The 17,217-nt window shown below is 38.7% G+C and overlaps 2 protein-coding genes across 10 annotated transcripts in view; one reads left to right on the top strand and one right to left on the bottom strand.

Moving 5' to 3' along the window:
* The window catches only part of PCBP3 (poly(rC) binding protein 3), a 68,182-nt gene extending 57,796 nt beyond the window's left edge, over nt 1–10,386 (top strand). For 4 of the 9 annotated variants that reach the window (XM_063430066.1, XM_063430065.1, XM_063430068.1 and 1 more), the window contains exons 12-15: nt 21–80; nt 6,064–6,116; nt 7,957–8,126; nt 9,422–10,386. In XM_063430066.1, the coding sequence (XP_063286136.1) occupies nt 21–80; nt 6,064–6,116; nt 7,957–8,126; nt 9,422–9,458 (320 nt within the window). In that variant the 3' untranslated portion in view covers nt 9,459–10,386. Of the gene's footprint in view, nt 1–20; nt 81–6,063; nt 6,117–7,956; nt 8,127–9,421 lie in introns of those variants that run through there. The other 5 variants (XM_063430070.1, XM_063430069.1, XM_063430072.1 and 2 more) reach the window with 2 other exon arrangements.
* SLC19A1 (solute carrier family 19 member 1) overlaps nt 1–16,974 on the bottom strand; it is a 96,683-nt gene extending 79,709 nt beyond the window's left edge. The window contains exon 1 of the mRNA XM_063430064.1: nt 16,804–16,974. The gene's annotated coding sequence lies outside the window, so the exon portion shown is untranslated. The remainder of the gene's footprint in view (nt 1–16,803) is intronic.
* Between the last annotated feature and the right edge of the window lie 243 nt (nt 16,975–17,217).

The raw sequence follows: 17,217 nt of genomic DNA, 5'->3' as shown, positions 1-17,217 counted from the left end.
ATTTCTTCTTTGCTCCTTAGGAGAAAAGCTGTCCTTACATTCCTCTGAAGAAGCTCAAAACTTGATGGGCCAGTCAGCAGGTAACATATTTAAAGCAAGGTTAGACAAACTATTTAGAAACATTATTTAAAGGATGGAATAAGAAATGGCATTGCGATTCTTTTAGCTGTATAGGGACTACTATTGTGTTAGATGTCTGTACAAAATCGTTGATTGTAAAGTATGTGTATTAGTTAGGCTTCGGATGGGGTTAGTAGTTTTCTTAATGATTGCGGTGTCTATGACACCATCCAGTATGTAAATGTGGTGATTGCATTGCATGTTAAATATGTTAAATGTGTTTATATGCACTTTATATAAATTGATTGAACACATCTTTCCAAGCTTGAGATATTACATATTTTAAAATAGTAATATATGTGTCTGTTGTTTACTTTTGTAATTATCCTTATTTCTTGGTCTTATGTTCAGAATAGATATATAATTCCAAGCAGAATGTTCCAATAAACTGTAAGAGCCCTGCACAAAATAACCCCACTACCCCCACATACCATATGTGTTTGTGTGTGGGTTTATTTAATAATGGTTTTCAAAGGATCCTTTGTTTCCACACACATGCATGAAAACTGCGTTTTAACAAATCCATTTTCGTCAACCATGGATCTTCTGCCAATTCAAATAGGTATTCATAAAAAAGAAAACTCTTCAAATATATTGAGACAAAAATAAGTAAGTGATCCATAATCAGAAGATTATGTTAGAATTTTAGAGCTTCTCGGGCCAACCCAGTATTTCTCCAAAAAATATTTATATTCAACCTACTCCCTTAGCCTCAGACTGTAAAAAAAAATGGCTAATATCATGAGAAGGTTAAGGAGACCCTAAACATCCGATCCCAACAACTAGAAGATACCTAGTCTCCTTTTTCTAATATCTGGAGGGCCATACGTTTTCCAATGCATCTGGCCGTGATACAACCAGTTGCCTGGTGTTACAAAGTTAACCCACCCAATTGCTAAGTGTCCCCAAACCAGGTCTGGTATTACTCACCACCTCACCTCCCAGGGTCACTTGTCCCCTACCAAATATATTATTACTGTCACTCCTCCATAAACAGAGTGGAGGAATGGAATCTTTTCCTTGGTGGAGAAATTATTATTATTATTATTATTATTATTATTATTGCCATTTATATAGCGCCAACAGATTCCGTAGCGCTTTACAATATTTTGAGAGGTTAATGTAAGGGGACCGAGTTTGTGAGCTTTCTCGTCTTACATGGACCCTACATGGTTTTCCTTTTTTTTTTATTATGTTTAGAATTGGGCTGACAGCTTTAAGGTTGCAAACAGTGAAAATGTTCAATTTGTGCCTATAATAAACTATTTCTACAGTGTTTTCTCCTTGCAGCATGCAAACTCTGCACTTAAGCAGCGAAAAACTATATAGTAAAAGTGGGGAAATATCTATGGAAGGACACATGCATTGTTAGTGAACAACACTAAGTTTTTTTTCTCATTCTAAGTGTATGAGATACATTGTTTCTTGAAATAACACTGCTTGAAGGACCAATGTAAGCTCCAGGGATAGTACCTTTTAATAAAGTGGTATAGTACTGTGATCCTGCCGTTTCAATCCTGCATTGGAAATCATTGTTGTTTTGGAGGAGCAACAATGTTTACATTGTGGGGCTAGCTATACCTCAAATGGCTATCTCCCTGACAACCACTTGATGGTGCTTCCACATCCACAATTAAATCAGATTTAGTTGCTCACATTCGACGTCCTCATGCACTGCACACGGCTCCTTAACAAACTATCTGCACGATGCAGGCAGCTCCAATGCTTTCACAGAAAAGCATTGCATTTAGTGCTTCTCTATTAGAAGCATTTGATTAGCTGAGTATGGGACTTGCCGCACATGATGTTTTTGTCCACAATGCTTCGCTATTGTACGAGAAGCCAGCAAGACGTCATCAAGCACTATGACAAAAAAAGGAGGCAGATCAGGCTGCTGCAAGGACCGTGGGAAAAAGGTAAGTAAACGACATTAGCTTCACATTTTTAGGAGGAAGGGGGGCATAGAGGTGACACAGACATATTAAATTTAAAAAATATATATATATTATTTTGCGCACTATAGTTTTTCTTTAATTGTTGCCTATAATGTTACAAATGTTTGCCCCTTCCTTCTCCACTTATTACAATTATTATCTTCTCCTTCAATTATAAATTTTCAGTTTAGCCTTCAGTTTAGCAGATTTACATTTTTATTTTACAAATTATATATGTATATATTTAGTGTGGAAGGACAAGTAAACAGAAATAACCGATTTAAAGGATTTTTCTAAATCAGCTATTTTAGCTACTTGCGATTCTCATATAATTCACTAAAATTCGGTGTTTAGGGACTAGCCCTGATGGAGAAATGGTGGCACAAATAAGTACATTTTAAATGCTTAGCCTTAACATTCCATTATTTTTGTTACAGCTCAGAAGCTGTTTTTCTTCATACATTGTCCTCATAATCTTTATCATATAAACATTTATGAATACTTGGCTATAAACCATGGTCTCTAAATATAATCTTCAATAGATTTTTTTTGGTGCAAATTAAAGTCTAAAAGGACATTTAAAGATATGTTTACTATTTATTAGTCTATTCTTTTTTTTAATAGTGTCAGCATATTGACTGTACTGTTCGAAAGGCAGACAATATGTATAAATAATGATAACAAATGTAGGCCTTGAGCTGTGCTTATCTTTTATGATGAAGTGTTTACTTTAAATGCAAACCTGGAGATTAGATGTGTTTATATCAAGCATACATCCCCAAGACTGGGAGGCATGGAAGAGAGACAAGCAAGTGGGTGAGACAGAAAGGAAACCAACAATGGGTAGACTTGCCCATGAAATGGGTGAGTCTTCTTCTAGATTAAGGCATTTGTCAGGCTGGCGTACGCTTATGCAATGCTGACTGGCAGTAACTCTAGCCAGCACAACTCAGGGCAGTCCTGAAATACTCTGCACATGATCTTAGTGCTCTGAGGTTACTCAGCCCAGCATGAGCACATCAAATGATGCACTTGTGCTACACTAATGGAGGACATTTCCCGGTTGTCCCAAGATAAGGAACACTGAGGAACAAACCCAGAACAGTGGTACGTAACCCCAGATTCCGGATGGTTCTGCCGTACCTTGGACACATGGGTGAAATGATCAAGTTAACCATGCATTTACTATGTTTGCATGTGAAATTCTACCCTATATTAAACAATCAAGACTAAAAAATTGTACCATCTAAGCAATTTTGCTAATCTCAAATCTAAAAGTGTTGATACAAATAAAATGTGTGAATTAGCAGGAATTTCTAAGCTAATTTTAAATGTTAGGCCAGAAATAGCCAAACTGAAAACATAACAGACGCAAACAATTTGTCCATTGTCTCGCTTATATTTGAGTAAGAGAAGTACCGAGACAATTCCATGAGAAGACATGAAAATAATGAGATACAGACCAAAACCAAAGTTTTATATGATTTACAATACATAATATTTAACATATTATTATCACAATAATATGTTACCAATGCCCCTGTTAGTGTGAGTGCCAGTAAAGGTATTATTGAGTACATTTCCTTGCTTTTCGAGCATGGAGTGGGGGTATCATTGTCCAGTTATAAACCACTGTTACCCTAGCTTTATAACGTTTTCCATATGTACTAAAAACAGCCACTGTCATTATTCTCAGCTAAGCTCTCCAATACATGGCATGGGGAAGAAAACTGGTAATAATAAAAATAAATATTTAGAGCTAAATTGACCTACTGACCAGTAGAAAAATATCTGCGACATAAGCAATGTTCTCTTCTACATAGTATTATTTTTAATAATTGTCCAAACATGAATAAAAATATGAACCAAAGACATGGTTCATGAACCATAAAAGGACCCGCTCCAAGGGATCCTTCAGATCATTAAGTACAATGAAAATAAAATACTCCTTATGTAATGCTATATGGTCCTTTTTGTTTATTTGTATATTTATGGCTGTGATGTGTTTTTTATGTTTATATGATTGTGTTGAATAAGTAATAAATAAAAAAAGAGGGGGTAAGGGCTGCGCTAGGGTACAGAGATTAGTACCGTAGAAATTAGACCAAATGGTCTGAGTGAATAGACAGCAATAAGTAAGCCTAATACATATAGTCTCTATTAAAACAACAGAAAAAAGTGAATTAAACCAAGTCCATCCAAGTAGTAATATGTTCAATAAAATTCAATAAATGTCTCACTGATATTTGGATAGGGTGTGTGTACAATCCTCAGGAGTTGATCCGTCCGGGTTGTAGATAGTCCGTATATGTGAAGATAAAAAACACAACAAACTGCTAATGGTGAAATATTGTAGATCCAAAGGAAAAATAGGTAAAAAGGAGGATAATACACTTACATTTGGCGGAGCTTAGGCCATCTCTAGGATGGAGGGCGCTTAGCGGTATGATTCCCGCTAAAGAATATACTGGAGAAGTGAGTCCGTCCGGCCGGCTTTGGTTCCGTCGTATTCCACAGTATATATTTAAAAAACAGCAATAGTGCTCTCAATTTGAAAATAAATAAAATAAAATATACTCACAAGTGTAGAGCAGGGAATACTGCTCTATTGACACAGCACTGGTGGAATAATCCCCACCTATGGATTTCTTGAATCAGGATACAATAAAATGCCAGGAAAAAATAATAATAAAAGTGTATATAAAACTCAATAAAATAAGTAAAAGAAGGTCCTATAAAAAAGGTATCCAAAAAGAACTTTTATTGTTTTAAAATACACAATTTAAATCCATTAACAAGTTTCACCTTTAAGGCTTTATCAAAATATTGCTGTTTTTTATATATATACTGTGGAATACGACGGAACCAAAGCCGGACGGACGGACTCACTTCTCCAATATATCCTTTAGCGGGGATCATAACGCTAAGCGCCCTCCATCCTAGAGCTGGCCTAAGCTCTGCCAAATGTGAGTGTATTATCCTCCTTTTTACCTATTTTTCCTTTGGATCTACAATATTTCACCATTGGCAGTTTGTCGTGTTTTTTATCTTCACATATACGGATTATCTACAACCCGGACAGATCAACTCCTGAGGATTGTACACACACCCTATCCAAATATCAGTGAGACGTTTTATTGAATTTTATTAAACATTTTACTACTTGGATGGACTTGGTTTAATTCACTTTTTTCTGTTGTTTTAATAGAGACTATATGTATTAGGCTTACTTATTGCTGTCTATTCACTCAGACCATTTGGTCTGATTTCTACGGTACTAATCTCTGTACCCTAGCGCAGCCCTTACCCCCTCTTTTTTATTTCTTATCTTATCAAGGGTCTTGAGGGATTCCCTTTCTAGGGTTGCTGCTTACACCTCTGTTACTTAGCGCAGACTCTTCTCCCTTGTTTTTGAATAAGTAATAATAGCAAGATTAACTACTGATCCATTGATTTGTGAGTTTTGTTCCTATCTAATCAACATTATACGGCTGTAACAGTGTAAATTGTTGACCTTTAATCTTTTTTCAACCCCATTACCATGTTACTTTGTTGCATGTTTAACGTACACAAAAAAGCTAATTTTAAGAGTAAAATGGAGAGCTGAGCATCTTGTATTGAGGTGAGTGTTTGATAAGACTCGTAGCTCAGGTGAATCAGCTGAGAGCTCTCTGTTCATGTAAGGCGAATCTATGTCATGAAAGCTAAGATATATGATAGCTGGCATCTCTGAGCTCTGGTAAGTGATAAGTGGGATCTCTGAGCTCATGTAAGAGACAGTTGCGTAATTTGAGCTTACATGATATATAGCTGTGAGATCTAAAGGCAGGTGAGACACTAAAGGGAAACAGACATGAGCTATGAGCTTAGAAATCCAACTGGGACATATGGTAGGAAACTTCTGCAAACTCTGAACTCAGGTGAGAGAACCAGCTTTGAATTCAGAGATCATGTGGGACAATTCCACAGACCGTCCATGTCAGTCTAACATTTTGATTTTATATGTTAGGTATGGATGCCAGTGCCCAGGCAAGTACTCATGAACTCACCATACCCAATGATGTGAGTATTCATTCTCTATCACTCTTTGCACTAGTGTCATGATGCCTTCAGTATTTTTACTTCATATATCTGTTCAGTTCTCTCCACTCGTGCATTCATCTTTGAAAATAATCTTTGATAAAGAAAGGTTGTAGACATTAGGATTAGTTGCCATTACGTAGATTATAGGGATAACTGATTCAAAAGAATACTTTTTCCACATTTGCACAAGGATAATCCATTTATAAACAACAATCTCTCCTAAGAGCAATAAGGTTCATATATTTCAAGATTCAGTGAAAATAATATTTCTTAAATGGATCTTATTACCTTCCATTTGTTTTAGGTAGTTAATCCATCAGCTAATGTTAAAATGTATTTAAATAAGAACATTTGGAGAATTAATCAGAATTTTGCCTTATTTTATACCCCAATAACTTTTGGAAAATCAGAGACTGCTCCCAGTGACATTCTCTATTCTTTTATTGATAAATATCAAGAGATTGCATGCTTAATAATCGTCAACACTAATGCTAGGCAAAAAAAAATACATTGCCCAACATATTTTAGTTATTTCCCCATTATTTTATTGCAAATTAAAATTGTATTAAATGTATTCACATAGTATCAAATGACATTTACATGAATGCTTCTGGTTCTAAAAATATAGCAATTTGTATTTTTATTAGAGTAATGTCTGATGTTGAAGTTTTAATTAATCTTACCGTAGAAATAAGTATTTTAATAAAGTGCTATGTTACTTGAATTTATTTATTATCTTGAAATAGTCTAATTTTTGGTCAAAGTTTATCAACAAAAATGAATTCATACAGCAACTAGCATTCCATTTTAATTGCAGATATTGTTCATCAACCAGTACCCAATGTCACATTCATAACCAATGAAGGGAATTTATAATTTGAATTGTTATAAGTGGATACCCTGTTGACACAAGCCACATTGCTTAAGGCTTTGTGTTTACATGACTTGATATGACTGTGAAATGTCTAGGATGTAACATCCTTTAACGTGCTGCCAAATTGTGCTTGGCTGAGATGCCCTGTCTTAAGCACTTATTAATTAAATGCCCTATGTGCTCCACACTTGGACTTTTTATTGATAAACTATTACACTGGCCATATAATTTAAATAACTGAGTCAAAGTTTAATGTTGGTGGTTAAAATATGACATATAGAGTATTAAGATTTCAGTCCCAGCATGATAATACAAATGGAAACTCACATCAACTCCTCAATTTACCGTATATTCTATTTAGAACATAGGTTTTAAATAAACCATAGGACTGATGTAGGGATCATTTCAAAGTTTCTAACTTGCTGTATTAACAACGATAAAAAAAAAAATCAGTGTGCATATTAAGCTAAATATACACAGAAGAAATATTCTACATTTATTTAGGTAGCAGAAAGGTGGTATATCTTTTTTTTTTTTTTTTTAGTAAATATTGTTTTTATTGAGAGATAGACATATAATAGGAAGTAAATACGAGAGTAAGCCTGTTCTGGACACACGGGTCCTGAGGCCAATCAAGACAATTGTATCATACAAAATAAATCAAATCACTCAAATGGAAGCAACATTGCGTTAATAAGACATTACGAGCAGTCAAGATGCATAATGACACCTCATCTTATACAAGACTTAGTAACATAGAACCCATCAACGTATATGATCAGGCATCCTCCCAACTCAGGAAAGGTGGTATTTGTAATTTTATTGGCAGAAATAGCTGTACAGTTTCCTCTGACTTTACATATTGCATATTATAAGTCGAACCTTGAATGTCTGTACTTGCAACATTCATCCAAAACGGACGTTTCAGCTTCTCTTCTTTTCCAGCTAATAGGCTGCATCATCGGTCGCCAAGGAACCAAAATCAATGAAATTCGACAGATGTCTGGAGCACAAATCAAAATAGCCAGTGCCATGGAGGGTTCAGCAGAGCGGCAGATAACCATCACTGGGAGCCCAGCTAACATCAGCCTTGCACAGTACCTCATAAACGCCAGGTAACTAGAGACACTGAATTTATCAGATAGTGATAACATTAAATGGACACTACAGTCACCAGAACCACTACAGCTTAATGTAGTAGCTCTGGTGTCTACATCATGTCCCTGCAGTGTTAGCACTGTAAACACTGCCATTTTAGAGAAAAGGCAGTGTTTACATTGCTGTCTAGGAACACCTATAGTGGCAGTCACTCAGATGGTCGCTATAGGTGCTTTCTAGTCTAGCGCTGCACAGTGTTTTGCTGCTCATGCACAATAGCCTCTCAATGCTTTCCTATGGAAAAGAGTTGGATTGGCTGAGATCATCAATATTGATGATCTCAGCCATGGACTTTGGGGCTTGCCATGGCGAGACCAGAGCATTGGAGAAAAGAGTAAAATCGCCTTTAATCACAACAGAGTGTGGGGCCGGGGACCTAATGATTTTTTCCAACACGTGTAATGTATTACTGACATTATAGTGTTCCTTTAAGCATGACATTCCAAACACATGATAGTGTAGTGCCGTTCCAACACTGAAATTGGATTTTAACAGCATATTGTCTGCGCGGTTACATGCATGTTGTAGTACTGCACACGCATTCCCTTTAGTTCTGCAACGTTTAATCTGCGTATGTACCAGAGCAGAGCACATAGGAGTTGTGCTATAGGAATTGTCAGCAAGGAGGAACCTATTTTGTTTTCGGATAAATCTGTTCCAAATTATTTACAGTTTCTCAGTATTTACACTAATGAAGTTAAGGAAGATCCTGCTATAACCTATGGGTTGTAAACTTCTCAATATATTCAGAGTGTCTACTTCAGCATTCCTTTCCCTTTCCCAAATGTAAGGAAATTGTAGTAGTGATACATTTCACAGTGTGACGTTGGTTCCTGAGTTTTTAACGGTTATATTAGCGAATATCAAGATTTTACATGTTGGAATTTAGTTCAAACAGATCAGTTGGGCTTATAGGGAACACGCTATGTATTATTGAAATTTATTGAAGTTTAGCATTCTCTTTTAAAAAAAAACATTGAGACACGTGATAATTGTCTGAAACTATTCTAAAGAAGCAAGAAAAGTAACCAAACATTGGTTGGATTCTAAGATTAAATGATACACCCCCCTCGTTAAAGTACTCACTTTTTGTTTTCTCTCTCTCCCACTGTTCCTACAATCTCTATGCAATTCCCTCACCTTGTTATTTTATTTTTCAATCTGTTATCTTATTCACATTTACTTTTTAATCTACTCCATCTTCCACTTGCCTTCTTTAATCTCTATTTTTCTTCTCACCTATTTCTTCTAGGCTGACGTCTGAGGTTACTGGGATGGGCACGCTGTAAAATCCTCCCACAAGTCTTCCATCTCTGACCCTCTGTGATCACTGCTGACTCTACGTTTCTCCAAAATGATCAGTTTAATGCATAGCATCTACATAGTGCAGGTTAAGCACCAATACATCTCAGTACACTAGGTGCGCAGACGCATGCTGTCTCATCATGTAACAATGTAATACAATGTAACATTCATGGTTCTATTATGCTCATCAACATCATATAACCTGTAGGACACACACATCAACATGGCCTGTATTACAGCTGGACCAATACATGTCTGTACAAGTACTCAGTCTTTAATATATATTTACTTAGTAAGCCAAATTAATTTCATTTTGTACATTATATGTGTTTTAACATGTCGATAGCCCCTTATCTTCCTACAAATGGGCAATCTTTTTATTTGTTTATTTAATTTTACACACATAATACACACACACTACATGCTACAGATATTATATACATCCAATTCCTAAGCATCCTTTATAATGTACACAGGATACATGACACCCTATTCATCCTTATACAGAGGATGTACCTGCCTCACACATGAAATTACATGGACACAATACATTATACACAATCTAGTTATACATACAGGCTTTCTCTGCTCTATACAAACGTTAACTATCCTTTTCTTCAACAACAAGCCTAGACCATAAATTAGAATGCCGTCTCTGCACCCAATCCCACTATTGACAATTTTACCTGAAGCTTTTCCTATGTAAACGGTATGTTATTCCCCTCTGCTCTTGACAAGCCGCTGATTATAATGTATCTTACAGCTTCTGGTGTCTTCTTTGTGGAATGAAGCATAGTTATGTATGAAGTGTATGACAATGTTGTTATCTTGGAGTTTTTTTTTTATCTGTATGCATTTAAGGAAATATTTATTCAAAATATTTGAGAATATATATTGTTTTGTTTGTGCTCATTCAAGACTCAGTTCACTTATTTATGAGTAGACGCAGTTAATCGTAAGAACAGAGTGTAAAATAGACTCCCAATTATGCATGGAGACTATTTGCACTCCTAAAAGTTTCAGTGAACTTTGTTCACAGAAGTAGTTTGTGGCGTGATGACGTGAGAAAATAAAGAATATCTCCCAAACATCCTTCCAGCGGGTGTAGTTAAGGCTCAAACTGTAAAAATATCCAGAAGAATATATAAGGAACTGTAAGTATATTGTTTCATAATTAGGAATGCGTATAAACATTAATTGACTCTCATCTTCCATTGCAAAAAAGGAGAAATGTTAAGCAGACCATTGGTTTTGAGCATGAATTATTACAAGGTGGTTACCATTATTTAGGTGGGGAATGTGAAGCTTTGGAGGTGTCCGCATTTTCAATCCTATGGTTCACTATCGGAGCGGTGTAAGCACAGGTGGTGGAGTGGTGGTATAAAACTGGTTTGTGTTAGATTAAGGCTTAAGAAGTAGCCTTATGACTTGCAGAACATATAGATATCTGTAATAGGCTTCATGTTACATCTCACAACTAGAGTAATAAAGGAAATATATGCATGCACCTGTGGTTTGCTAGAATCCATCTCATTGATGCATTTTCTGAGTAGAGAAGAGGCTTTGGAGAACACTTAGGAATTCTACAAATATGTATGTTACTGTGGCAAGACCTGTTATCCTGGTCCTTCGCCTCTACGCAGTTTATCTTAACTTCAATGGAGCAGTAGACTACACTAAGTAACAGTCGTAGAATGACAATCCAAGCATGTCTCTTAGAGCATAAGCAGCAGACAACACAATGCAATGTCAGTGAGGGTCATCAGAAATTATGTTAGATCAGCTTTAACATTTCTGATGAGTCCAGAATATGGGGCATTCTTTTTCAAAAGTGCCCCAAATTCTTGAGATGGATATTTGTTTAAGAACAACATGCATCTTTCTAATACACATTGCAGCACTCCACCTGCCCCTGTTGAGAGCCTCCTCTTGGTAGAATCCTAACCTCTGATAAGGTGATGGGTGACGTATTGTCAAGAGTGAATGAGTTGGCTATAGAGGCACACAATTCTTTTAAAGGGACACTGTAGGCACCCAGACCACTTCAGCTCATTGAAGTGGTCTGGGTGCAATGTCCCATGTCCCTTAACCCTACATTGGTAATTATTGCAGTTTCTGAGAAACTGGAATAATTACCTTGCAGGGTTAACTCCTCCAGTGGCTGTCTACCAGGCAGCCACTAGAGGGACTTCTGGAATTCAAACGGACCTTTGGTCGGTTATCTGATGCTGGACGTCCTCACACTCTGCATGTTTGAATAATGCTTTCCTATGGGGATATCCTAATGCAAGCGTGGCTATTGCTGCACATGCACATTAGGTTTGCCCCGCCAGCTGACGTCAGTGGGGGAGGAGCATGTGTGGAACCTAAACCAGCGCCAATGTCCCTCGGCGCTGGATTCAGGTGAGTGACTGAAGGGGTTTTAACCTCTTCAGCCGCACGGGAGGCGGGGCGCAAGGGAGGGGGTCACTGTTGGATTGTACAGTGCCAGGAGATGCAAATAAATCAAGTTAACACAAATTAGTACAAACAATGTTATAAACAATGATATAAGTGGAAATATTTGTTTTCAAAATTACTGGCAGGGTTATGTGTAGGTAGTAGATTTTAAAAAAAAATGCATACTTATTTCAGCATCTCATCTCTGGGCAGAATTGGGTCATACGCACAAGGATAAACTCTCCAAGTAAATTATCTGTATGGTTGACATTTTTAGGTTTTACAGTTTATACATTAACCTAAAAAGAATACCTGGTGTAAATTTGGCTTGCCTTTTAAACAAATCTAGTTTTAAGGTAATTGAAATACATTTTAGAATTTACTATGATTTATCCTCCTTTACCGTGTTTCCCCGAAAATACACCCTACCCCAAAAATAAGCCCTAGCTGGATTATCGGGGTGGGCTGCAATATAAGCCCTACCCCGAAAATAAGACCTAGACCTTTAAATGCCTCTATAGAGAGCGCTCAGACGGCTGCCGCACTGCCTCACCTCCCCTTCCTTGTAGCGTGGCCGAGCTCCTCTCCGGTCCGCGACCTGTCCGGACTGACAGGAAGTGCACACTGAGTGTGCACTTCCTGTCAGTCCGGCCGGGTCGCAGACCGGAGAGGAGCTTGGTCACGCTACAGGGGAGGTGAGGAGAAGGTTGGAGGGGGGGGGGGTATTACAGGGAGGGAGGGAGGGGGAGAATACTACAGTGAGGGAGGGGGGAGAGTATTACAGGGAGGGAGGGGGTAGAATATTACAGGGAGGGAGGGAGGGGGAGAATATTACAGGGAGGGAGGGTGGAGAGTATTACAGGGAGGGAGGGGGGATAATATTACAGGGAGGGAGGGGGGAGAGTATTACAGGGAGGGAGGGGGATAAAATTACAGGGAGGGAGGGGTGATAATATTACAGGGATGGAGGTGGGAGAATATTACAGGGAGGGAGAGTATTACAGGGAGGGAGGGGGGAATATTACAGGGAGGGAGGGGGGGATAATATTACAGGGAGGGAGGGGGGAGAGTATTACAGGGAGGGAGGGAGGGGAGAATATTACAGGGAGGGGGAGGTGAGGGTCTCTGGGGGGGTTACACAGCGCAGACACCGGCTGACAGACTGGCTCTATAACGGGGGGCTGCAACACCAACGCAGTCCGGGGATTCAACACCGCCTGCCACTGTCACCCAGACACCGCCACGACATCCTCCTGGGCCTGTCCGTCACCATAACCCCCAGTGCGCTCATAGTGAACCGGCCCCCGGGCCAAACACTGCGACCAGCACCACACAACGGCCGCCATGTTCTGTGACATCGCACTGGGCGAAGGCGGGAGCTACGGAGGGAGGGGGAGGCGGCTTCCGACTGTGCGCGCGTCAGTCAGGGATCTTGGCTATTCTGTTTGCTCCCCTCCTCCCACCAGATGTCTTCAGCACACTGGCTCTTCTTTTTCCTCCTCTCCTCCCGCGGACCTGCGCCCCCCTCCCTCTTTAGTGCACGGAGCGGGCTGACGTCATGACAGCCGAACTTATTCTTCTACCGGTACGGTAATCATCAAAAAAGAATAAAGCTGTTTGTTTTTTTTTTTTGTTTTATGCATAAATAAGCCCTACCCTGAAAATAAGCCCTAGTGTGTTTTTTGTGACTAAAATTAATATAAGACCCGGTCTTATTTTCGGAGAAACACGGTAATACTTGCAGCTATATTTTAAAAATAGATTTTATGATAGTGGAGGCAAAGCTAGACTTCCAGGGAATGACCTCAGACCTCTAGATATTATTATCATGAATTATAAAGCACCAATACATTCTGTAGCTCACACAAGTAAATTCAAGACAAGACATTATTGACTTACCGTATATACTCGAGTATAAGCCGAGTTTTTCAGCACATTTTTTGTGCTGAAAAACCCCAACTCGGCTTATACTCGAGTCAGAGTCTGTATTATGGCAATTTGCATTGCCATAATACAGACTGGGGGAGAGGGGTGCTGGCAGAGCTGTACTTACCTTTCCTCGAGTCAATACTCGAGTCAATAAGTTTTCCCAGTTCTTTGGGGTAAAATTAGGGGCCTCGGCTTATATTCGGGTCGGCTTATACTCGAGTATATACGGTACTTGAAAAAGAACCAGATCAACTCACCAAATTGAAGTGGTGTGGGTGCACTTCAATGAGCAGAAGTTTTAGAGAAACTGCAATGTAGTGGCTATCTACCAGATAGACACTAGAGGCGCTTCTGGGATTTTACCAGTCTTTAGGTTGCCTAACTGATGCTGGATAACCTTATACTCTGCATGGGGTCATCCAGTGTCAGTTAAATCCTCAAAGGAGGCAATGCTTCAATGCTTACCTATAGGGAGGGCCTAATGCACTTGTGGCGTATGGGCATTAGGTTACCTGTCTGATTACGTTGGAGGAGGTGGGATGCTGACCTAGCACCAAAAGACATTTGTTCACATTATACGAAGAAAGGAGCCCTCAGTAATGAGGGGCCTAGATAGGAAGACGATCAAAACTCAGAGGGAAGGAAGCCCTATCTTTAATAATTCTAGGGAATAACATAAACCAAAAAAATAAGAAACTAAGAAAATGTGGAAAATTATCTAAACAATGCTCAAGGGTTATAGAAGAACAGACTCTCTCCACACAAAAAGGTACTTGATGTCAGGGGACTAAGAGGATGCAGGAGCCTCTAGAAATAATTCCAATGTCATATACACCCAAGAGTAATGAACAAATGAGAGGTATAGGTAGATAAAAAAAATAGAGGTAAGGGAAGAGATGAGAATAGGGGGTCCTATATATGAAACACTATACCTGTAGAGACCTCAATGAACCTCTCCCTAAGAATACCTCAGCACCGTGGACGAGCAACTAGTGCTTACCTAAACCACTCTCCCTAACTTAGTAAAAATGAGACAGAATAAAAATACCAAAAAAAACTATTAAAAATAAAAGCGTGGTGATTAAAAGGATAGATAGCTCAATGCTCACTATGATTTTTTTGGTAGTTATACGCTGTCTCATTTTTTACTAAGTTAGGGAGAGTGGATTAGGTAGGGCTCCCTTTCTTCTGAGTTTTGGTTGTCCTCCTATATAGGCCCCCCATTACTGAGGGTTCCTTCCCCTTCTTTTATTAGAGACAATCCTTCAGTCCCTGATATTTATCCGGACTCCGGGATTGTACACTTGTCCTACGATTCTTTCTCATTTTTATGTATTTGTTCACATTAGTTTGGATTTTTTTAAAATCAGGGCCAGGACCTCAATATAATACATTTGGACTGGATTCCAGCAGTCTGGCGGTGTTCGGTATGGGTAGAATCTAGAACAAATTCAGGCTAGTTTGGTGTTTGTTTTACAAAAACCAGACATTGTTGAATTCCATCAACAATGTCCAGGTTTTGCAGTTTGAATGCCCCTGTACAGCAGCAAATGGTTTTGCCCCATTTGGTACCGAGAAATTTTGACTTTAGTGAATAACCATGTAAGTGTGAAATTCACATTGAATTCTCACTATAGTGAATAACTCTGGTAATCATTAAAGAACGTGCTATATGGGTACTAAGAAGCAGTGACTGGTGCCACAATTCAGCATGTGCTGCAATATAAAATACTGAACTCCATAGAAAATCTCTGGTGGGATTTGAAGAAGGTGGTGGCAGCAGGCAAACCCAAGAATATTACTGAACTGGAGGTCATTGCTAATGAGCAATGGGCTAAGATTTCTTAGGCACCCTGCCAGGAGCTGGTGTAGGGTTATGCATCTCAATTGCAAAAGCAAAAGGATGCTCTACCATGAACTGAAGACGCTTGAGGTTGGGTTGAATAATTTTGAGACTGGAGAAGTCATTATTAATTGCATTTTCAGTTGAAATTGGGGAAACCACTTAAAACATTTGTTATGTTGAGCTACTTCAATTGCTTTTGTTTGATTTGTTCATTGCAAACAGCTGAAAGTCTGTACATTTTGACAATAAACTGATTTTCAATGGGAGTTGAATAATTTTGATTACAACTGTATATATATATATATACACACACACACACACACACACGTGTGTATATTACCAACACCTTGTCTCACTATGGTTTCGATTCTATATAATTAGCCAATCCCAGTAGAAAATTATTGACTGGATTCGGACAATATTCTTATTCAATTTCAACTGAATTTAAAGGAACACTATAGTCACCTAAATTACTTTAGCTAAATAAAGCAGTATTAGTGTATAGATCATTCCCCTGCAATTTCACTGCTCAATTCACTGTCATTTAGGAGTTAAATCACTTTGTTTCTGTTTATGCAGCCCTAGCCACACCTCCCCTGGCTATGATTGACAGAGCCTGCATGAAAAAAAAACTGGTTTCACTTTCAAACAGATGTAACTTACCTTAAATAATTGTATCTCAATCTCTAAATTTATAAACTTTAAATAAATAAACTTTAATCACATACAGGAGGCTCTTGCAGGGTCTAGCTTATTGTAATGTATGTCAACCGCTGTGGTTCCTCCTGGAGGTGAAGTCACTCCAGGGTAACCATGTCAGGGCACATTTGGCCGAGCTTCCACTAAGGTCTGTTACCATCATTTCCATGTTATAAATTTCCTCTACTCTATTCACCCATTGTCTGAAGGACGGTGCACCCCTCTGTTTCCAGAGCATTGGAATGAGGGTGTCAGGTCCTACCGTTCGGCGTTGCCGCTACCCTGGCACGTCCTCCACGCCCCCTTCTCTGACGCGGTCTCCCAGCGCTACATAGGGAGACTGCGCCAGATTCAAATTGCTGGTTTATTGTGGCTGCCTCGAGAACCTCAACCCGGCTAAAATTATTTCTACTTACAATTACGTGTACTGAACAGGACTGGAAAACGCTTGACCTTCCTTCTCCTCACCTCGACCTCGGCTTGAATAACGGACCTCTACTCTTGCTCCTTTCGAAGTACTCTCTTGCCGTATTTAACACAAGCCTGGGAATATCTGCTTCCAATGCTAAGTATTATTCTCAGTCATTTTGGACTCTGCCTGCTTGCTAATAAACCTCTCTCTCTCTGTTGCTACATAATAACAGAAATTCCTGTCTTTTGCAAAAACTACTTGCTACTCTGTTTCAAATCTACTGCTGCTTGCTCAGCTGAAACAACTAACAGTCATGCAATATATTTAAAGCTACAGTACCTGTACTAAGTAAGTACATTCTCTTTTATTTTATTAAATAATCACTTCTACATCCATCTGCAGTTGTCTTCCATATATT

This window comes from Pelobates fuscus, chromosome 8, assembly GCF_036172605.1.
Source record: "Pelobates fuscus isolate aPelFus1 chromosome 8, aPelFus1.pri, whole genome shotgun sequence".
Taxonomy (NCBI): Eukaryota; Metazoa; Chordata; class Amphibia; order Anura; family Pelobatidae; genus Pelobates; species Pelobates fuscus.
The sequence above is the reverse complement of the archived record's forward strand: the minus strand, read 5'-3'. Positions and strand labels throughout refer to the sequence as shown.